General features: G+C 41.3%; 1 protein-coding gene across 3 annotated transcripts; it reads left to right on the top strand.

Annotated features, from left to right (window-relative positions):
• Positions 1-5,939: 5,939 nt before the first annotated feature.
• Positions 5,940-17,970, top strand: LOC132334785 (epidermal retinol dehydrogenase 2-like). Of its 3 annotated transcripts, none has more exons than XM_059860925.1 (7): positions 5,940-6,007; positions 6,700-7,104; positions 10,390-10,521; positions 11,967-12,066; positions 14,255-14,399; positions 15,328-15,450; positions 15,960-17,970. In XM_059860925.1, exons 2-7 carry the CDS (start codon positions 6,778-6,780, stop codon positions 16,051-16,053), a joined length of 921 nt encoding a protein of 306 aa, XP_059716908.1. In that variant the 5' UTR covers positions 5,940-6,007; positions 6,700-6,777; the 3' UTR covers positions 16,054-17,970. The 3 variants fall into 3 exon arrangements, with proteins under 3 accessions (XP_059716908.1, XP_059716913.1, XP_059716919.1); XM_059860930.1 differs by having other exon boundaries at positions 5,955-6,032; XM_059860936.1 differs by having other exon boundaries at positions 5,958-6,007; positions 6,644-7,104.
• The last annotated feature ends 5,666 nt before the right edge of the window (positions 17,971-23,636 follow it).

Raw genomic sequence — 23,636 nt, 5'->3', positions numbered from 1 at the left:
TCTTCTGTCCTGTACTGTTGGAGTTCAAAGTCCCAAAGTCAACCCAGTCCCTGATCTCAGAAACTGGTTTCAGAATAAGGGATACTTTCTGAGCAGGAATATCATCTTTCCTTCCCGTAACTATCAGTCTCCCCATAACTACTATTACTGTCCCATCACTATTAGGCTTTACAGCTGCACAGTGATAGTGAATATTTTTTAGTCAGGCTAAAAGAGATCCCGTTACCCATTTTTGTAGTCCTCAGTACTACCATCACTTAAATAAGAACTCATTTTTTTTCAGTACACAAGAAAATATATAAATTATTTATGACTACATTCAAGTGCCATTATACCTACATGTAAATAAACAACCCATCCTAGTAAAATAGTCTAAATACTTGTCATTCAAGTTGAAAAGAGTTAAAGGGGGTTATTTCAGCCTTTCAATTAATTGGGAGGAAGGGAATACCATTTGACAGGAAGAACTGGTCAGACTACACACAAAATGCCTTTGTATGTCTGACTAACTTAAAGAAGACATCCTTCTCCTCCCTGGCTTTTTTGGGAAATATGTTATTTCTGCAAAGCAAAGTCAGTTTTCTACCTGTGACAGAAAACTTTATCATTTTGTCCCCTCCTCATTTGCCTAATATTGTCCCCAAGATACCTGTATTTTCCCTTGTGAAGAACACAGTCAACAGCAGCTTTTCCCCAAATGTTTCACATTTCCAGGGATGCAAGGCTCTGTGGCTTAAATTCTCAAGCGTCTTTACGCACAATAATGACAGGTTCTGTGCTCTGTGCCCTCTTCCCAGGGAATGCAGCATCAGCTGTGTGTTTTCACAGGAATGAAGCAGCAGACAAGCACTGGTGCCCTGCAGCTGGTGCCCTTACACCAGATATGACTGCAACCTCACAGATACCACACCTGGATACTGCCAGGTCACACCTGGAGCTGCTGAGGCACATACTCCAAGCACCTTCTCAGTCACAGGGTGGAGTTGCCCTTTGACTGACATGGTAGTCACCAATTGGCAGAACACTAAGCAGCTGCAGGGTTAGATGTGGATCCAGATAAGCAACATCTTAGAAGATGGATGAAGCATGCACAGGCCTGCAGAGGGATCCCTGCCCATCTCCACAGCTGCAGTGTCTCTGTAGGCTCACTGTAGGATGGCTTAAATTCATTAGCTAAGGATTTTCTTTAGAGTATTGAAAGTTTTTCTTACATGCCTGTAAGTATTCTTACATCCCCTCCCACAGATGCAGTAACCTATAGTCACCCCTGGATCATGCCTCAGCAGTATTACAACAGCTATCTCATAGAGCAGCTACTAATCTTTAGTTCAGTGGAGATTAAATTAGTTTGGCTGACTGTGTGATGAAGTACATTGAACTAACTAAAAGAAAAAAAAAAGCGTAGGAAACAAGGTTTTCTGTGCTCCTTACTATTCCTTGGAAAGCAAGCAACTCATGCTTTGATTCAGGATACAAGGTCCAAACTTTGTGAGCTGGAACTCCTTTTCTTCTTCATTTGTAGGGTGTACAGCCACTTTTTGCATATCTCTGATCAACTTCTTCTCGAGGTAGGATGACAGGTTTGCTGCAGAGGGCATTGCCTAGTGGGTGCTTCACTGTAGCCCTGAGTTTTGGCCAAAGATGTTAGAAAGAATATGCACAAATCCAAGGGATTCATTGAACTTGTACTGAGGATTTCCCTCTGATGAATTAATAAAAGTATTACTTAGATTTAAGACATAGCTATCTGGCAAAATTTCAGGCTGATGCCTTTGACCTCTATGGATCAGAAGCATGTTTTGACCCAGGAAACAACTGGATCTTTTCCTGCCATTCTGAAAGTTAAAATTATTAAAACTGGAGAGTTAAGGTTGTCACATACACTGTGTAGTAAGGGATTCCCACTTGTCATCTTGTATTCAATATTGGATTACTCTAAAAAATCAATCACATTACTTAATTCACTATCATAGACAGACACTATGTGCTTCTTTCTGGGTCCTTATATACATTTTGTTTTTATGATATCAATTCAATAACTTCTACAAATACTAATGACCTACAGAGAGGTTCTTTTCCTCACCAGTCTTTACCAATGCTAAACAGTTCACCTTTTGAGGAATTATGTATATTTGGGAGGTTTTTTGTTCCTCCAAAAGCATAAATGCAAATCACCACACGATTTAAACAACTACATTAATTGTTAGCAATGATATGATATCAAACCATTTTGAATGTCAAATAAAATTCTTCCATAAATTCAGCAGAGACCTAAGGAACTGTTAGACCCTGCAGAAATAAGTTTTGTCAGAAAATGTTAAAGTATCTCTTGTCTGTATTTATTAAGGAATTTATCACATATGTTTGCAGTATTTGAATGGCTTATATTAAGTTTTAAAAAGACCCAAGTCATTCAGCTTCCCAGTAAGGTAGTTATTTATCAAGCATTTTAATAAAGTAATCCTATTCTACTAAATCCGTATTTTTCTTTTTGGCACCAAAGTTTTAAGCTTTACATGCTGATATTAAATTAATGATTTATTAATATATTGAAAAATACTTAATAACCATTTATTAAAAGCTGTGGGATATAAAAATTACCAGTAATTAATAACATATATTTAAAGCATCTATTGCAACCCAGCAGGGAAAATACTTTTCAATGCCATTCATCTCAGCACCTTGCAAGTAAGCATCTTCACATTTTTGGCAACAAAAAGTACTGATCAATGTATAATCCACCAGAAATATTCAAAAAGGTCCAGCTGGCTTGAGGACAAGAGTAATTATCTAACCCTAATCTTTACTACCAATCAAAAGGCCAGCCAATAAAATGAATTATACTTACAATTACTATGCATTGTCATCAGAAGCCATGACAATTTCACACATCAAACAAGCATATGCATTAACATACTGAAATACTGTCAACTTCATCACCTTGACAATTTCAAGTGTGCCAGAGGATTAACACAATGAGCAAACCTCAGCCAAATCCCTCATTACATGGGTAGATTTTAGCATATGTGTTTGACTGATTCTTACACACATAAAAAAGGGAGAGTGAATTATTTTAATAGACTTGCTTGGTAGACTAGATATTGATATTAATTTGACATGCCTCTGTGCTGGTTTTAGCTGGAGTAATTTTCTTCACAGTGGCTGATTTGGGGCTTGGTTTTGGATTTTTGTGCTGCACACAGGGTTGATAATGTAAAGATGCTTTTGTTGTAGCAGGACTTGCACAGAGCCAAGGCCTTTTCTGCTTCTCCTGCTGCCATGAGTGTATAGGGGGGTGCATGGGAGGCTGGGAGAAGGCACAGCTGGGACAAACGTCCCCAACTGACCAAGGAGATACTCCAGACCTTATGGCATCATGTCCAGCATACAATGTGGGGGGAAGAAGGAGGAAAGGGGATGTTTGGAGTGATGGCATTTGTTTTCCCAAGTAACCATTACATGTGATGGGGCCCTGCTCTCCTGGAGATGGCCAAACATCTGCTTGCCCATGGGAAACAGTGAATTGATTCCTTCTTTTGCTTTGCTTGTGTGCACAGCTTTTGCTTACCGTATCAAACTGTCTTTATCTCACTAGTTTTCTGGTTTTTTCATTCCAAGTTCTGTCCCTGATCCCACTGGTGGGGAGTGAGCAAACGGCTGCATGGGGCTTGGTTGATATCTGGGGTTAAACCACAAAAGCCTCTTATGATGTCTCTTAGCTTCTCATAGCATGGAGTATATACAAAGTGTACAGAGGTGAATAAACATGCTGGTGAACTGTCATTTTAAGGCCTTCTTAAGCATGTTGTTATCCATGCTCTTGATATCATTAGTGATGTACTTTTAACTTTTAGATTGATCTATTTGCGCATTTGCCCTGTTTTCTACATTTAATAGATTTGTTATGATTAAAACAAATGACAGACATGTGAAGGTTTGTTACTGGAAGATCAATAATAAAAATATCACTCACAGAACTATTTCCATGGCTTCTCGAGCTGCCACAGTTTTTTGGGGGTTTTTTTTGGGTTTTTTTTTTTCAGTGCAGTCAAATGTGGACAATTTAATTTCTGTGTTCTTACTATCTCTTAGGAAATGGAGCTTCTAGTACAAATTCAAAGTTAATTGCAGAGAAAGGCAAGTTTGGGGCTAGAGATCAGTTACAGTGCATACATCAGTCCATCAGTCAGGAGAATAAGTTTCTGTTTGACAACAAAATTCAATGTTTTGAAGCACTGGAACAAAACTGAGACAAAAAGCCACACAAATCCTTAATTTCAAAATGCTAAACAATTCTCTAAAGGAATCATCAGATCTAGCTGGCAGCGAGTGGAATGCAAGCTATCCTAAGTCACTCTGTGTCCCCCAAGACCCTTGTCACTCACCACATCCACTCTTTACCTCAAGATAGCAACGAGCTGTAACATTCCATTACCACACGAAAGCATCTAATTTAGGTATATAAATTATTAATCATCATTGTCCTTTTCATCACTTATAGAATGATAACTGGCTACTCCTTAGGTCAGTTCAGCATAAGAGCAAGAAGGTCATGTGTTTTCATACTTGCATAAGCTCGTGCTTTGGAAACCAGCTCCTCCTGTTAACTTCCAGCTTACGAAGTTCTGGTTGCAACACCATTCCTCACTGATGTTGTTCACCTTGAAATGTCATCATAATAAACAAGCATCTTCCCTGAATTGTTTCATAACCAGGAATTCATTGCTGAATCATCTCAGCTTCCTCTCACCGCAATCTGCTGCTTTTGCCATGCAATTACTGGTTACAGCATGGGACACTTGGAGTTAGGGTACCCACCTATTTTGCATTTCTTGGCACCTTGTTTGGAACCACAGTGCACTGGAGCTTTGAGATCTGCCTTCATTCTCAGTGAGAGTCTTTCAGCTTCCCTTTTGATGGCACCTAAATAGAATATTCAACAGTTAACTGTGCATGGAAACATCCCTTCCATACAACTGTCTACATTGACAGTGTACAGTTTTACACCATATTTCTTGGTGTAAATGACATCATGTGAGCTATCATTTTATCTCAGCTTAGCAGAAAAATATCTTATGAATTCCCATATACTCTAATCTGAATGGTGTATACAACACAGATGTGTACATCAAAGCACACTGTGAATTTATTCCATAATATTTCCTTTTATGACATGCCAATAAACAAGGCCTCTAATGTAACTCATTTGAAATGCAAAGAACACCAACTCAGTAGTGTTCTCTTCATTGCCTTTTACATAAACAATATGTGGAAGACATCGTGGTGATTGATATAAACTGATGCCACAGGAAAAGCACATTCTTATGGACCTAAGTATGTGTGTGGCTTTCTATTCAAAAATATTGATGATACAGTGATGTGGGGCTGTACTTTTCTAGTTGGATAATTCATGTATGGAAAACTGAGGACCCACAAAAGTAATTTTAAAGGTGTGAAATTATAATCGGGGGTTTCACTGGTTTAGGGGCCACACTTATGATCATCATCTGCCTTTTTGCTCCCAGCCTGGCAAGCTGGAGAACAGTAATTTATGATATAAATTAAGTGTTTAACTTGGTACCTCCAGCGAAGCAGCAGCAGAGGGAGGAGAGAGCCCCTGCTCTCCGAGCCCTCGGCCGGGTGGGATGGAGCGGCCGGGCGGGATGGAGCCAGCGGAGCCTCCCCGCTGCCCGGGCCGGCCGAGCGCAGGAGGGCCACCGACGTGGCGGCAGCAGCAGCAGCAGCAGCAGCAGCAGCAGCAGCGGGATGTCCCGAGATGGGTGAGGGCGCTGCCTCCCAACAGGTGCCCTCGGGAAGGTACCCAGGTACCCCGAGCCGCAGAGCTCCCCGGCATCCCGCACCCGCCCAGCCGGGAAGCGCCGCCCGCCCGCACCCCGCACTCCCCGGGCCGCCCCCGCACGGAGCCAAGCCCTCGGGGCGGGCCGGGCAGGGCCGGGCCAGCCCTGGTCCGGCGGGCAGGCGGCTGCGGGACGGTCGGGAGCCGGCGGTGAGTGCGGGGGGACCGGGCGCAGGTAAGGGGCGAAGATGTGACTGCTGGGGCAGGGCCGGGACGGGACGGGTCCGATCCGATCCGCCGGGACGGGTCCTATCCGATCCGCCGGGACTGTGCGGGCGCTTCTTCTCCTGAGCCTCTGCTGTCCCGTGCCAAACACTGTAAAGGGGGTGGTGCTGCCTAAAGCAGGATGAAAACCGAGGCTCTTAAGTGCCAGCGCCAGGCTTTTCCCTGTGGCTGGCCAAGTGCTGGCAAACGGAATACGTGGTGTGCCTTCGGCCGCACGGCGCTGGAAAAGACACAGGGTGTGGGAAGGTTCCAGTTGCCTGGCTTCCGAAAGAGGTCATGTCTCCTGCTAAGGAGGACACCTTCCTTCCGAAGGTTGATGTCGCACCCGTGTGTTCAGTACTTTTTTGGTTTTTCGCAGCTAGCATCAGCTTGCTGCGAAAAAAAGTGCTATTGATGTAATACACCTGCCTAAAATGTATGTTTTTAAACCTTCTCAAAACCAGAGTTGGAAGGGGAGGAACCTGGGATGAAACAGGTCTGTAGGATCTAGAGGAAGACAGTTGTTTTACTAGTAAGGTAGCTTTCACAAAGTCTATAATATTATATTTTGTATCTGAACAGAAGAACGCTGCAAAAGAACTTGCTGTTTGAAGGTCGACCTCTTCTTTTTTTTTCAGTCAATATCCCCCGCTATTGTAATGTATTGTGTTTCTGGGTTGGCACAACAGAAGAGTGGTGCTTGTACCTGAGAAATCATGTTCAACTTCAGATGCATCCAGAAGTTACTACAGTACCTGAAATTTTTTATTTTTTTAATTATTGAGAACGCCTTCTGTATATTTTCTCTCCGCAAAAAATATTTTGCTGGTGAAATAGTACTTATTACTGGCTCTGCAAATGGGATTGGAAGGCAGGTTGCCTTAAAATTGGCTCCTTTGGGAGTAACCTTGGTTCTTTGGGACATCGATGATGAAGGTAACAAAGAAACGAGCAGGCTGGCCCAACAAAATGGAGCCAACAGGGTGTTTGTCTACCACTGTGACTGCAGCAGGAGGGAGGATGTCTATGAACAGGCAGACAAGGTAAGATCTGCATTTTTGCTTCTTTCTAATAGAATATCCTATTGAATTTATTGGCTTTTTAGAAACCATCCCTAGAGGGAAGTAATCATATGGGGCAATGTCTTCCTACTTTTGAATAGTTTCTAGATGGAAATTAAATTATGGTTGCAACAATGTAACTGGGCTTAAAAGGTTCTGTTGAGATTTATCCATTTCTATTCTTCATTGTGAGATGGTAATGTTTAGATTAAGAGTGTGGTAAAACCTGCAGCAGACGTTATCTCCATATATTAACCAATATAGCTTTATAGTTTCTCTAAGATATCAATAAATAATTTTAAAAGAAAAGAACTATCAGTGCATATTGTAAAAGGGGGATTATTTCTTTGCCTAATTGTTTAGAAAGGAAACTTGTTCTTTAAAGGTGATGTGGGATGTAATGTTTTCAGACATGTCATTGGCATGGGGCTAGTCTCCAGTTAAATCGATGATTGAGCTTCAGTTCTTTTTTTGATCAGTACAGGTGGAAAATAAGGTTAAAAGCTCCACTTTCAATGAAACTCTTCTGATGTGCTGACCTCTGCTTTGTAAACCATTATCTTATTAATATTATTGTCGGAGTTCAGAAATTGGACATTGAGTTAACATGGTTAATTTTTACTTTTCCTTAAACTGCCTGAAAATGCTTCTTGGTGTAACTTCACTTATAATCCAGTTAGCCACTCTGCAAACTTCATCCAAGTGTAAATTTCTGTTAAATTCTCAATGTCTGTGCTTATATACATGACTCAAGCCACATCTTTGACATTCTGTGTTTGAAGGCATACATCAGAGAAATTAGCTAGTTTATTTTATGATGTGAATGTTGATAGATTGTTTCAGAATAGACTTGAAATGTAACATTAATTTTCTATTGCAAATTTTTTATTTGTGGGTGGAAAGGTGGGGACACGGGAGGGCTCAGCTCTCTGTTTTGTGGTTGTTGTTTTTAATTTTAACCAAATCAGATTAAGTCTTTCTGAGCAAGGTAATGAAAGTTTGAAACACCTTTTTTCTCAAGAACTGCTCTTGAGGAAAAGCACTTTTAAAAGGTAAGTTGATTTCAGGATCTTTAAGTGTCTGGAACTGCAATTCTCATGCTTTCAAATCAGCAAGTGTTTCTTTTACCCGTACTCATAAGTAGCACGTGGGCCACAGCTCACTCACACTGTAGACCAAAAAAAAGAACATTTTGAAATTATTCATTTGCTCTTACTTTTGCAGAGTGTCAAAATGTTTGTTTTGTGCCCGCCAGTAATTTTCAATCTCCAAACACATTAACCAAATCAGCCACAGGACTGCAGCCTGTGGAATTTGCTGTGTCCAAATCAGCAAACACTATTCTGAAGTGCACAGATTGACCTGCCAACAGAAACTTAAAGAGCAGTTCAAAATTTAAAAATTGCTGTTAAGGTGTCAGATTATTGTTAACAAAACCAACGTATTCACAGATATTTGCATGTATTGTTCAGTCCTGGAGAAAATAGAAATTTTCTTAGATGAAGAGCTCTTCAAATATGGGCCTTCTCTGCTCTTGGAAATACCTGCAAATTTTTGATTGGTAATATGAAAAGACTTGAGCTTGGACACAGAAGAGAAAACAATAGCAAGGAAGTTAAATTAATTGGTTTTATTTGGTATACTCACTGCTGCAAAGCCTAAGTATTTTCCCATAAAGGAACTTTTGCTTCTAGGAAACAAGAGACCATTGAAGTCTTTAAAGAAGAGGTTTTAGAACAAACAGGTCAAGTGAACAGCAACTAATTTTCAGGAACAAGAGGTGTCCACCTGGGAATGCTGAAGGAAATCAGACATGGATCTGGTGGGCTAGAAATGCAGAATGTGTATTTTGCTACAACAGATGATCAAGGAACAAAGCAAAGTAAATATGCCAGTCTTAAAAGGCACTTGAGAGGACAAAAACACACTATGAACCTGTCTTACAGAAAACTAGTAGAAATTACGTTAACAGAATAATAAACAGACACCTAAAAATATAATGTAGAATAATCATCTTGACTTTTTCTAAATGAAAGCCAAGCTTCACACGTATTTGTAGTAGTGAGTAAACAGGACGACCTATGCCATGGCAAATAAAATGCTGCCATTGGTGAAGATATGTTGTCATGTTAAGAAAAAGAGGGTCATCATATGGACTGACACAGCAGTTAAAAGAGTGGGGAGAAAGCACAGACGTGTTCCTCAAAGGAAGAATTGAGTAATCCTGCCATACTGAACAATGTCTGGATTTGCATTCATTTATGCAGCTGGAAAGGTGCAATTATCTGAACCCTACTTGTCAATGAGAAGGCCTAAAACTGACACAGCTGGAGAAATGTCAAAGAAATCTTCTTCACTGAATGCTAAGGTTCCCTGAGAGAGCCAAAGGAAGGTCAGATGTTGGGGCACCAGATCCAATCACCTGTTTCCAAATTGCCAGAGAGCAGCACATGTAGGATTTTAATGTTTTTGTGGTCATAACATAGTTTCTGAGACCACAGATAATCATCCACCTTTAGCAGAGAAATCTATGAGACTTATTCTTCATACAATAAGTAAATCTTGGCCAGCTGCTTTGATACAAATCCAAATCATGGCACAAAGTCTTTTGAAAAGAAACCCAAATGGAGCTAATGATGATTTTATCTGTCTGTTTCATGGTAGATGCTGTTGTGCTCAGAGGATGTTATCCCCCAGTTATCTGAGATGAATTCTTTCAGTTATCTGAGATGAATTCTTTCCAGTTCAGTAGAAATTCTGTGGAGAAGGGGTTGAGCAGGCTTAGCAGAGGAATGCAGGTTCTCACAATACCAAAAATAGGGGACTGGAAGTGTTCTGACTGCAGTTAAAGCATGCTCACAGTGCGTACTAAAGCTGCATAATATTTTACCTTTGGTTTCTGTGGAAGCCAAAAGTATTCTGGAGTTCAGGAAGCAATTAGACAAATCTGGGGAGGAGGGCAGGGTGAGGAATCACCGGGATATATTAAAGACAATAATATAGATATCTTATAGCTCTCAAAAGCCCCTAAATTGCAGCATGTGAACACATGAGCACACAGGAGACCTTAGAGTCTGGGTCCTTTTTCATTGCATTTCACCATGAATTTGATCTGATGCAAAACAACAGTTCTTGCATTCTTATGTTTACATACAAATCAATTATTGCAAATGTTACTAAATGTTTTCATAAATGAAGCACAAGACACAAGGATACCTTCTAAAGCTTTCTGTTTATCCTTTTTCTTTTCTTTTTTTTTTAATTCAGGTTAGAAAAGAAGTCGGGGATGTTACTATTCTAATCAATAATGCTGGCATACTGATTGGGAAAAAGTTCTGTGATCTTACAGATGAAGACTTTGAAAAGACCTTCAGAATCAACTTCTTTTCTCAAGTCTGGGTAAAGTTTTTGTGGGTTTTTTACTCCTGAGTGACCAAAAGGTACAGACAAGTGTCTTAGTGTGAAAACCACAGTGGTGGCATCTACCTTAAAAACTCAGCTGGGAATAGGGATGTCAAGGACCTTGATTGGGGGAATATATGTTTTCATGGTCATCCTGTAATTTGAGACAGTCTCCCCAGTATGTCTCAGCAATGTTGACACAAACCTGCCTGGGCGCTCTGGTAAATTAAAGTTTGTGCAGCTGTATCAGGAAACACACCCTACCTGTAACAGCTGTGGTTGAAAGGAGAGTGCTGACATGATGGCATGTGACTTCCCTGCTCCTGATGTTTCCAAAGCATCTGAAGGCTTTGCCTAAGAGACTTGCAGCACTCAGGGAGACACAACCATGGTTTACTGGCAGACTTAGCAGTGGTACACTCAGGCTTGGACTCAATGATTTTAAAGACCTCTCCCAGCCTAAATGATTCCATGATTTTATGCTGCACATGTTGCCCTTCAGGCTGTGCTTTCATTTCTAGTCACCATCTGATTGAAATACATAGAAAATTAACCCAGCTAGTAAGAATTTGTTTTGGTTTTTTTACCTATGGAGGAATTCGCAGTTTTTGGGGGTCTCAGTAGATTCAGGAGAGGTTTTTTTTTTTGAGAGAGTGCTACTATTGCCCCCTCTTGCATTTTTTGTTTATATGCCTGAGTGAACCACCTGCACCGGGGAACAATATAGCATTGCAACTCCTTTGTTAAAAGGCATTCCTCAATGAAAAATCATTGCAGATAGAAGTTCTCTGAGTATTCCCCAGTCACACTGTATTGTTCTTCCAAATACTTGAGGAAAATGTACTGGGAGAGGTGTTCCCCCTGAAAGGTCTGAACAAACCCAGGGCAGGAGGATAAAAATATACTAAGCCCTCACATCTGGAGTCTAATAGGATTCCTCAGCTATTGAAAAAAAAAACGCTACTGCTCTTGTCTCTTTTTCTTATCTCCCCCTTTGTAAAACACAAGCATTCTTCCCAGTTAGTATCACCCACTGAGGTGTCCTGGAGAGCTGGAATTGTCAGGCAGTTCCGCTTGTAACAAAAAGGACCCATGGACAGCTGAACTCTCCTTAATGTGTTGGCTTCTAGCTCCCTCTTGTGTGCCAAACCTTTAGCAATAGACAAATTGTGAGGAGCCAGGAAAGCAGAGAAAATACAAGTTTTGCTGCTTTTAATAAGATGCTTATAGTGCTGCTAGATCTTCAGACAGAGAGCAGTCATTCAAGGAAATGCTGTCTCCCATTTAAAAATTGCTACAGAAATAAAATGTCATTTGGGCTTCTTGTATATTGAAGACCCAGAAAGCAAGTCAGGTTGTACCACCTAATTTTGGAAAGAAACATTTTTGTTATGCCTATTTATAAAGGGGATTTTAAAATAAATGTATTTATATTCTTTTAGACTTGCAAGGCCTTTCTTCCAGCCATGGTGGCCTGTAACCGTGGGCACCTGGTTAGCACAGCCAGTGGATCTGGATTACTGGGACTCTACAGGCAGTCAGGTAATTATTGTCAACTGCCATTACAAAATAGATCTACATGCTAATGCTAATCACTTTTCTTGGATGCCTCATAAATGCTTGGCTTTAGCAGCCTATACTGACAAGAGCCTGTGGTTGCCAGAGGTGATGGTGTACTGGAGTGTGATGGTGTCACATGCCTGAGTGACACAGGGAGCTCTCTGCAGGTTTTACTGTCTGGTCACAGACTCTCTTTTCACACAAGAAGGACAATTCAGCTCGTACATGTGCAGTGGGAGGGAGCCCTGCATACAGGTTGTGTAGTGCTTTCTCATGAGAGCTTTTCTACAGGTGAATGTTCGGAGACCTGAGACACACAAGGGTTGTAACCTGGAACTACACATCCAGTTGGTTTATCAAGTGCAGAAGGCATTCTGGCAGAATTTTCAATAAAATTCATTGGAATGAACTATGCTTTAAGCTATTTAAAGCTCAGTATTCTCAGCTGTTTCCCTCAGGAGAGCAGTCTGCTAGTCTAGCCTATTTCATCAGTCTGGGTCTGCTTCCCAGTCTCTCCTCAAGCCTCTCTTACATGTTGATTGTATCTCTGAGGTCACCCTATGAGAACTTGAACTTCAGTGTAAATAGGATCTCTTGTTTCTTCTGCTGATTGATGGTGTTACTGTAGTGTTTAATTGCCACCTGTTACCTAGGGGTTATCTTGATATATTATCAGTATTTGGTATTGATAATACAAGTCACATTCAGCTTTCATCTTATCTGTAACTTTCATCATATAACTCATGGGAGGGGGCCTTCCCATCCATGCATTATAAACTTTTACACCTTTTTGTGGTGTGAAGCTCTACTTCCTCCTTGCTTTCCCCCTGCCCTCTTCCTAATTGCTGTCTGTCAAAATCCACATTCCAGCAAGGGCATCGTGTGATTGGCAGAAGTTCAAAAGATGCTTTTCAGACCTGGAGTCATTGGCCTGTCCAGGTGTCATTGTCCCCTGAGACCCTCCCCCTCCCACCTGGTTGGTGGCTCACCTATCCTCTCCCTCCCACCTCCCGGTGAGCTTAAAAGGCGTTAAAGCCATGTGGTCCGGGTCTGTTGGAGCCGTACTGAGATTCAGAACTGTGTCACCTTGGAATAAACTCTGGATTTAACCCTCCAGCAGAACCCGCTCTCTTTCTCTTCACCATCGCCTGAACCTTTTCCACTAGTGGTAAACTGAGTTTCTGCTTTGCATGGGCTCATTCCGAGTGCCTGGCTGCAACTGCCTGCGAGCTAAAGGTGTCTCTGAGGAGAAATATCCCCAGCAGTCATCTCTAGCTCAGTGCAATCAATAACACCTTAGGTATATATTTTTAGGCTGTGTGGTCCCATCATTCACTGTGAGTGAACTCCTGAAGAATAGCAAACTACTTCTGATGCCAGTCCTTGGAGTCAGTCTTTTAGCAAAATTAGATTTCTTTGTATCTAGCATTTTCACACACATTTGAAAAGGTTTTAGGAAATTACATGTAAGGCACCGTATTAAATTAATTTCTAACCATTGGAAAACTGCAGAATAATTTGTGTGGGAAGAAATCTGTGAAGGTCACTTGCTCCATATCCCCAGATAAAAACAGGCTCAGCTTAGGTTAGGTTGCACAGTGCTGTGTGAGGGCAAGTTTTGATTATCTCCAAGGATGGGGTTCCATACATTCATCAAACAATAAAAATCAGATGAGTCTTCAGTCTTCTAGGCAAAGAAAACAGTATTTTAGTTTTAGGGCAAATCAGAAGTAATAGGCTGAAGCAACATTTAAGTAAGGTATTTTTATTTTACCACTAGAAATAGTTCTTTCTGAAATGTAGCCTGTGATATTAAAAGTTGAAGACATTCTGAACTGAAAGAATGCCTGGTTGTTATAGGAGTATCTGGAAATTTACAGAAAATACTGAATAAGCTCAATTGCCTAGATCTTTCTAAAGAGCACTTAAAAAAAAAAAAAAAAGCTCCTCTGAAAAGGATTCATTTTATCCTTAGGCAACTGTTCATCGTTCATGGGAAGAACCATTAATCTCCAGAGCTGGATCACCAATATGCTTTAAATACTAATTACAAGACTGCCAATAATAGGACTGAATAATATTGTGGCTTAAATGGTATTACAAAGAATTCAGTTCTGTATATGGCTTTTACTGTGGTGCTTTTAAAATTTTGGATATTTCTCTTTTCCAGATTATTCAGCAAGTAAGTCTGCAGTCATTGCAATGATGGAAGCCATAAATTCAGAACTGCATCATGGAGGAAAACGGGGCATTAAAATCACAATCATTTGCCCTTATTTTATTAGTACTAGGTTAAGCAAAGGCTTCAAAAGCGCGTAAGTAAAGCTTAGATTTGTACTATTTCATATATAAAAAATAATTGCCACTCACTGGGTATATCATATTCAGTTTTTGGTTGGTTGATTTGATTTTCAATTCAGTATTTTTGTCCTATTGGCACAGACATAAAGAAATGCAAGTCTTGCATGCAGTGAACAGCAAGGACTGTGCAGTAACCTCACAGTCAAGGAACAGCTGGGGATACACATCAGTATTTAAGGGTTAAGGGAACCTTATTTGTCAGGAGAGTGCTGATGTTCTCTGCCCCAAGTAATTTTGGCAATATAATTACAGTTATGGCTGTCAGGATACCCATGACCTGTCCTTATTAACAGTCTGTACTGGCAGGCACTGTACTTCTGAGTGAGAACAGCTGTGGTGATGGTATCTGGTGGGTGGCTCTGTGGCTGCACTGATGGGAGAGGCTGCAAGCACTGAATGAGCCATTGCAGGAGTGCAGTACCAGTGATCTTGGTTTTTCAGTGCTCTGCTCCTGCTTGCACCATTCATCACCATGCAGCAGCATATGTATGCAGAGCAGAGCCCTCCTCCTGGCTGGTGACAAGCCTGGTCCTGGTCTGTTCAGCTGTCACTTCAGCATTTACAGCAGAAAAGGACTGCTGGAGGGCAATGATGCATAGAACAGCACATAGTATGGCTGAGCTTGGAAGTTTCCAAAGCTGCAATCAGTGTGGGTATCAACTTCATTGTGGTCAGCTAACAAAAAAGTCATTAAATTCACAATATCATCAAAGTGTTTTCAATTTTGATGATAGTGGGAACAGAAAGGTTTGGGGATCCCTTTTCAAGACCCCTATGTGAGGGGAAGGGGGAAATGCATAAATTATTCAATTATGGATGTGTGTGCATTTATCACGAAAGTAAAGTTTTATAATTTCATAACCCTTTTTTCTTGTTTTACAGAAAACCCTGTTTGTTTCCTGTTTATGATCCAGAGTATGCAGCCAGCAGGATCGTGGATGCAATTAAAAAGGAGAAATTTTATCTGATCATGCCTCCAGCTGTATACTTACTTGGTCTCAAAATGTAAGCACGTGACTTGTCTTCTAGCATTACCTTCTTTCCTTTGCCATTTGCCTGTAAAATCAGCAGGAAAGTTTAGTCAAAACAGTCCTTTAGTTAATATTCCTGCAGTCAATCCAGATACCCAATTTTAAAGAAAGAGTAGGTTTGATTTTTTAATAATCTAGGTGAATAACATTCCTCTGGCCTCTTCTGTCTATAAGAAATGTTTTAAGCTGCAGTCAGGTATAGAAACTTCAAAAATTTTCCTGAGATGTTACACAGGGAGCAATGCCTGGTCCAGCACTGTCTGCTTCCAGTCCCTGCTGCCACTGCAGGCTGGGCTTTCACAAAATGTCTTGCTCTGTCATTCATTTTCCCAATTTATAACATTGAAGTGCCAAATGTGTTACTGGCAGACATTAGAAGAATTGAGCACATATAATGTATTGGCATTTGTCATTTCTTTATTTACAGAGTACCTTTATCTAAAAAAAAAAAAAAATCGTCTAATTCAATGTTTGTCTCCTCAGTTTCCTTCCTAGAAAAGCAGTGCTATTCCTTGAGTCTTATGTCAAGTTCCCTGAGAGCATGGAAGAAGCCTTTGGTCAGAAGAAAAAGGATTGAAACAAAAAATATTCTGAAGATTTCAAGTGCTATCTAATTGAACATTTTCAGTAAAAAAATAATTTTAAATCCTATTTATTAATTGACAAAAAAATAACTTCATTTATGTTATTTCACACTGGCCAGCATGCCATTTAATTCTTCACAACTCTCTTTTAAGCCTTTATGTTTGGCAGTTTTCTGAGAAACTTTTGAAAAATCACTGAAATCTAAAATAAATTAGGTGTTACATTGAATGACCAAGCAACAGCTTTGCATAGACTGTACTGTTTTCAGACTGAAGCTTCAATGAGGTATCCTGTTAGAGTGGAACACAATTCTGTTGGAAATCATGGGAAAATGAAGACAGGAGGAATACCTGGAAAGTTATGGGTGAAATCTCTCCTTGTATTTGGAGAGAGGTCACAACCATGTTCTTCAACTGTCTTCAAATGAAATTACAACTTAAAAGTCCTAAAGAACAAAAAAATCCCTCAATAGCAGAAGTTTGGAGCTTAGTTACACAAAATATATGCTGGTACTTGATTGATAAAAATCAATCCTCATGTAAATTTTCAGAAAATGCTAACATAAAATGTTCATAATTGGCTTAATTTAAAAACTAACAAACTGCATAGCCGAATAGTGAATCCACAAAGCCTAGTTCATAAAACCTTAAGGAATTACAGAAAACATTTAACAGTCATCTATTAACCACATTTGCCATCATAATTCAATTGTACTTAACTAAACTCATTCTCACAAGCTCCCAGATACAAATAGTTATTAGAGTACACACTAGTGAAATTCCTGTGTTTCCAAAGCATGTGTGCATTCAATAAATTTTCATGTACCAGTAAATATTACAGGGAAACTTTTCTCTGAGAGAAGGGAAAAGCTATCTGAAGCTTGGCTCTTTGGAAAGCAAGGTTTATTGATTTATATTATTTAAAACTCTCTAGGTGATGAGTAATTAAATATTTTTTCTCTTATTAATGAGACAGCAAAGTCTAAATTGCTTCTTGCAAATACCAATCATTTTCTCAATTGCAGGCAAATATGTTGAGCATTGGGATTCCCTTGCTCTGCATGAATGTCACTATTTGGCTCTAGATCTATCATCATTTTTAAGTATGATTACAGGAGTCAATGCAAATTGACATGACATTATGTTTGGGAATATATTGAGATCCTGAACATCTTAATGCATAATTTCATTGCTGGTGCTGCAGAGCTTAAGGGCAGGGCTCATGAGGTGAGAAAAATGTATTTTAAAATGATTTGTGAAAAGAGACTCCCACTTGAAGTAATGTCACATGCTAGTGACATTAATACATGGTGGACTGTCCATCATTTAAATGTTAAAGGTTTCAGGGTGAAATATTTGCAGGCTAGGAGCTCGTTGTGAGAGCTCTCTTTAAGGATACCTCTCTTGTTTTCAGTTTTCTTAACTAAAGTGTATCTATCTTACCACCTACTTCTGCAGTTATAAGTTCACAACCATATAGACAGGACATGAGTAGGTTTAGAATAGTGCAAAGAAAATAATAGCCTATTTTCTAAGCTTTATTTCACCTATTCTGCACAGCCACCCTGCAGAACCTTATTCTGTATTGCTGCAACCTCAGCCAAGGGCACTTTTGACTCCATATTCTTTTCAGGCTAATCTGCTTGTCTCAAGAAGGAATTTGTAAAGCTTATGCTTTCTAAGTCTCACAGTGATCTGTCAGATCTTCTTATCAGTCCTAGAAATCAGTAACTCACTCTTTTCCGTGAAAATACCAGGAAAAATTTGGGGTTTGGTGTTGGTTGATGGTGGTGGTGTTTGGGGGGAGTAGTTTCTTTTTCATACAGAAAAGAAGTGTGATAGATCCAGTAATACAATTCCAAAACTGTAAGACAAAACCTTCTTATTAAAGTTCAGAAGATGCATTTGAATGGTGTTCATGTTTTTAAATAGAAAATTATCTTCATATTTTTAGTGTGCCACTTAAGAAGTATCTCAGACTTATCAACAGCTCCTGCGAATTGTGTCCTTTTTTTGAGACTTTCATCTTATTTTTAATTCCTCTATGACAAAAACATGTTTACAGGAGAAATTCTGTTACTACAGAAACTGCAAATGAGACTGGGATACAGTTTATGTTAATTTTTTCTCACTCCTTGTTCTCTGCAAAAGTGATGAAGAAAGGCCTGTGTTGCTGCACCAATAGTGAGATTATCTGTGATGTCAGTTTCTTGATCTTGTTTCATGCCCATTGGCACAGCATAGCCCTTCAGAGCACATTTTTCATATAAAGGAAGTTGTAGTATTGAGTATCTTATGAAGAGCATTAATCATATTCAAATTAGAAGCATTTTGATAAAGAAATGCCGGGGGCTGTCTTTTTAGCTGGTCAGAGTGACCCCGACTAAAGTTCGAAAGTTTCTTTTCCCAGCCCGGTACTTGAAGAAGAAGTCAGGGCTCTTCATTTTTTCGGTCTCAAGATTGTTTATTGCATCTTATCTATAAAGTTCTTTCTCCCTGTCCAGCCGAGATCCGTTTGGCAGGACAGCCAGAGGCACTCCCCCCTCCTCCAGGGCGGTGTTATCTTTATATACTACAAACTACGTGTACAATATTTACAGTTATTTTCCAATACCTATCATCTATATTAGACAGTGAGTTTCTACTTTAGACCAATCTAAAAGTGCCAACATCACCAGACAAGATGGAGGTAGAGAAGAAGAAGAAAGGCTAGACACGCCCAAATCCCTCCATCTTGTCACCAGAAACCCCTATACCAAAAATCTTAAAACCTACATTTAGACTCTGTAATTATTTATTCTTACACTATTTACACTATTGTGGCTTTTATCTCTTTCTATAAAGGTGACAAGTTATTCCGTGGTTCATAATCGAACCCACTGGTGTTCTGGGCTGTGTGCCAGGGTCTCCGAGCCCCCTGGCAAGGGTCCCAGGAAACTCCGGACTCCCAGAGGGATGTCCTGAGTTCCGACATCTCCCCCTTCTGTTTGCACCAAGAAGACCTCTTTGGCAGCTTGGCTGACAACCCGCCATATACACAAAAGAATGCATGGCGCAATGAACAAGAGAACTAAAAGCCCTACTAAAATATAACAAGCAATCATCTAACAACAGTTCTACAACACCACTGATTCCCACACCCATGAAAAGACTCAAAGTCCACAGTCTTCTGTGGGCAAAACACAAGGGTTGGAGTCTCTGTGCAGTCCACATCTCTACATTTTCTTTTCTGCTTATGGAATGGTCAGCGTTTTCTTGCCCACGCTTCTTGTCAGCATTATCTTGCACTGGATGGAGTTTCACATTCTTCACTGAGATTCACTTGGACTTTTGTACCTGCTAAAACACAAACAAATCCACGCCCCCGAAGAGACTGGAGGATTTTCTCAAAATCTCGGAGGTGAAGAATGGGTCTTGATATGAAAATAAAACATTGATCAACTCTGTTTCAGTCTCTATGCAATTGCATAGGGAAATGTAAAATGACAGCAATTAGAAATCAATTAGATAATACACATAACCAATAACACATCTGAAATCATACAATTGTCAAACACTACAACACTGAACTGTCATCCCAGAGTCTGCGACAGCTGATGAACCTTACAACAACAGAGAAGTGGAGAATCCATGTCCGGATTCATGTTTCTCCAAACTCCTTCTGAAAACAGGCTCAGCTATCATAGACGGTCAAATTGCCAAGCCAAAAGGACTTGAATACTTTTTGATGCAGAAAACATCTGGGCTGATTGTCAATCACTCCATTCAAGTAGAGCTAGGACTTGGCCAGAGCCCGAACTCTAATTGATGGATATCACTTAGCACATTCTTAAAATGAGACTCTTAAAAACAGCAATTATGAATAGGAAACCTTAGGATTAAAGATCTATCAAACCATTAAATAATTGGATCCTTCTGAAACTTCTGTTGGGATAGAAATTCTTCAAACACAGTAGACTTCTTGAATTCTTGGCTGAAGTACCTCTGTAATAACTGAAGAAACAATAAATGAAGAAAACCACAAAAGCGACAATTTGGATTTAAAAGAAATCCAAAAACATATGAGTAGTTAGGAAATAAAGACAAGATTCTGAAGAGACGTGGCTTCACACAAAAGAGATAGTGGAACACTGGCTGGCTATAAACACTACAATACCCTGATAATAATTCTTATCACAAATTCTGAGAATTCTCATTATATAATCAACTTATCAACAGGAAGTATTTGAAGGAGTTAAGACAACCTTTTTAAAGTATTCATATAACATTAACAGCAATCCTTATTTATCAGTATTACCTATAAAATCTAAAAATAACAAAGGTTACAAACTCACTGACAACAATCCCTAAAACTCTGAACCATTGGAGAATCAGCTGATGACCCCACAGATAGGATCTGATTGATGTTTCTCAAATGCTCTGTCTTCAGAGACACTTTGAGTAATTGAATCCTTACTAATACTTCTATCTTTATATGGTGCCGTCTCTCTCCCTGAGAGGCATTTTTCAAAATAGATTTCCATCTACATCATATTTGGAATAACATTGATTTGCATTGATTTTCCCTTCTTTTTTCTGTATCTTGGGCAAAAGCCTGGTGCTTTCTTACTTTTCTCTGATTTTTGGACAACTTTTTTATTCTTTCCACGCCCATCTTTTGCATCTGAGACTTGATCATCTGATAAATGCTGTTTCTGTCACTTCTGTGGGACTAGCCTGTTGAAGAGTTCGGTGTGCCTCACTCAACATGTGCTGCACCCGCGAAAAATCTCTAACTTGAGATTTTGATGGAGGCTGAAACTGTGTGCTGGCTGCTGCGGTTGGCTGGGTGCCCATTGCCCTGGGATCGGAGAGGGGTGGTACCTGGGGCAGCCTCTGTACCCTGATCACGCCCCGTCTCTGCCTGTGCCGTCACGGGAGTGTGGACAACCCCGCCCCGACCGCGCCTCCCCTGCGCTCGTCTCGGCGCAGGCGCGGTCTCGGAAATGTCCTTCTCTCTCTGATCGACACCAGTACAGCTCAGATCCCATTCTGGCCCCGTGCCAACACCCGCAGCCGGCGCGCGGTCCCTGCTCGGCCGGTGCCCGTCCCGCGTCCGCGAACTGGGGAAAAAACCCTTCGCGCCCCGACTTCCGGGTCCTGCATCATCACCACGCGTCTCCTGCGTCTGCCTACGGGCACCGCCTGGAGCCCTGCAGCTGCTCCAAGCCCACCGCCCGCGTCTGACGTGGACGCTATGATTTGAGAGCCCTTCCCGGACGTCCCGCGGGTCTCGCCCTGCGCACGCGTCTTTGGCACTGCGCCAGCTGAGTCCGCCGCCGTCGGTGTCATGCTCACAGCCCCCGCGCCGAAACTCGCGTCCCCCACTGCCTCCGCGCTCCCCCCGCCGCTCGCCGCCGCCGCCGCGCAGCCACGCTCGCCGCGAGCTGGGCTTTCGGGGTAGAGGAATTGGAGGCGGTAAAGCTGCTTCCCACTCCCTCTCATCGGGAGCTATTTCCCGCTCCCTCTCATCGGGAGCTATTTCCCGCTCCCTCTCATCGGGAGCTATTTCCCGCTCCCTCTCATCGGGAGCTACTTCCCCGCTCCCTCTCATCGGGAGCTACTTCCCCGCTCCCTCTCATCGGGAGCTATTTCCCGCTCCCTCTCATCGGGAGCTACTTCCCCAGGGCTGGTTGGGACCAGAGACAATCTCTGCTTTGAGCTTTGCTCTCCTCCCCCCGCCCCTGTGGGATTCACAATTAATGACCTTTTAGCTCTACTCCGGGATCTTGCCGTAATTGCCTCTAACATGATCCTTGCTGGGGATAAAAGCTTCAAGGCCGTTTTACCTTTTTTCAGAGATTTTCACAAGGTGTGTGGCTGCCAGACCTTGTAAGGCTGACAAAATCCTTAACTGTTCCTGAGAGCATGTCCCCTCCATGTTCTCAAATCTCAACCTTCTTACCAAAAGCTGAATCATTTGCAAGGTCCGTCCGGAGGTCGCCCTGGTCACTGGCCCCCCCGTCAGATCTGGATGCGAGTCTGTTTAGCAGAAGTTGAATCTTGGATCTTCTGTGTGGATTTTTTTTTTCTTTTTCTTTTTTTTTTTTTTTCTTTTTCCCTTTTTTTTTCTTTTTTTTTTCTTTTTGGGAGTGCCTGCTTCTTTTCCTTGTCCTTTTTTGTTCTCTTCACGGGCTGTGTTTCAGCGGCTGATGTCTGGTGGCGTGGCTGCCTGCCATCTGCCCACCTGGGTGCTTTCTTGCTGCCCAACGTGTCGTGGTCTCTCTTTTGCAGCCCATCTCTTGCAGCCGTCTCTCTTTCCGCCCATCCGGGTTGTTCTCTTGCCGCCCAGCTCTTGCAGCCCACCTGGGAATGCCAGATGCCGGGTCTTTCTTGCAGCCAAGCCAGGGAACGCCAGTTGCCGCATCTTTCTTCGAGCCCGCACAGGGAACGCCAGTTACCGTGTCTTTCTTCGAGCCCACCCAGGGACGCCAGTTGCCGGGGGCTGTCTTTTTAGCTGGTCAGAGTGACCCCGACTAAAGTTCGAAAGTTTCTTTTCCCAGCCCGGTACTTGAAGAAGAAGTCAGGGCTCTTCATTTTTTCGGTCTCAAGATTGTTTATTGCATCTTATCTATAAAGTTCTTTCTCCCTGTCCAGCCGAGATCCGTTTGGCAGGACAGCCAGAGGCACTCCCCCCTCCTCCAGGGCGGTGTTATCTTTATATACTACAAACTACGTGTACAATATTTACAGTTATTTTCCAATACCTATCATCTATATTAGACAGTGAGTTTCTACTTTAGACCAATCTAAAAGTGCCAACATCACCAGACAAGATGGAGGTAGAGAAGAAGAAGAAAGGCTAGACACGCCCAAATCCCTCCATCTTGTCACCAGAAACCCCTATACCAAAAATCTTAAAACCTACATTTAGACTCTGTAATTATTTATTCTTACACTATTTACACTATTGTGGCTTTTATCTCTTTCTATAAAGGTGACAAGTTATTCCGTGGTTCATAATCGAACCCACTGGTGTTCTGGGCTGTGTGCCAGGGTCTCCGAGCCCCCTGGCAAGGGTCCCAGGAAACTCCGGACTCCCAGAGGGATGTCCTGAGTTCCGACAAAGAAACATCTGAATTATTCTGGGTCCCTTTGTAATCTAAATCTTTGAATAAACCTTAGAGGCAATGATATGCAACTTTGATTTCTCGTTAATTTCATTCTTCTACATTACTTAGTTCCTCTTTTACTTCAGAGTTTAATGTTTCCACCCAGATTCATTATGAGTTCCCTGAAAGTCATTATTGCAGTTTTCATAGGTGCTCAAGTTCTTCATTTGTATACCTAAGTATGTAATAAAAGCCCAGAGACACTGAGATGCAACTTGCAGGAAATCAAGGAAACAACTGGGCTTTCCCAGAAATTCTGATAGCCTGTTCTGCTTTATCACCTGAATTGGCATTGCCCCATTAAATTTGAAAACATTTCCATAAAAGCTTCCATCTTTCTGAAGGCCTGATCACCCTCTATTATTTTAGAAGGATGGCTTTGATAGAAGACACTCTAAGAAAACTCAAAGCTGCGTTGAGGCTAG

The sequence above is a fragment of the Haemorhous mexicanus genome, chromosome 1 (assembly GCF_027477595.1).
Source record: "Haemorhous mexicanus isolate bHaeMex1 chromosome 1, bHaeMex1.pri, whole genome shotgun sequence".
NCBI classification, from domain to species: Eukaryota; Metazoa; Chordata; class Aves; order Passeriformes; family Fringillidae; genus Haemorhous; species Haemorhous mexicanus.
The sequence above is the reverse complement of the archived record's forward strand: the minus strand, read 5'-3'. Positions and strand labels throughout refer to the sequence as shown.

Excerpts from the sequence above, each read along its gene's own strand:
- LOC132334785 (XM_059860925.1), top strand. The coding sequence starts at position 6,778 with ATGTTCAACTTCAGATGCATCCAGAAGTTACTACAGTACCTGAAATTT. Across the intron at positions 14,400-15,327 it reads AGCAAAGGCTTCAAAAGCGC|AAAACCCTGTTTGTTTCCTG; the intron begins GTAAGTAAAGCT and ends CTTGTTTTACAG. Across the intron at positions 15,451-15,959 it reads TACTTACTTGGTCTCAAAAT|TTTCCTTCCTAGAAAAGCAG; the intron begins GTAAGCACGTGA and ends TTGTCTCCTCAG.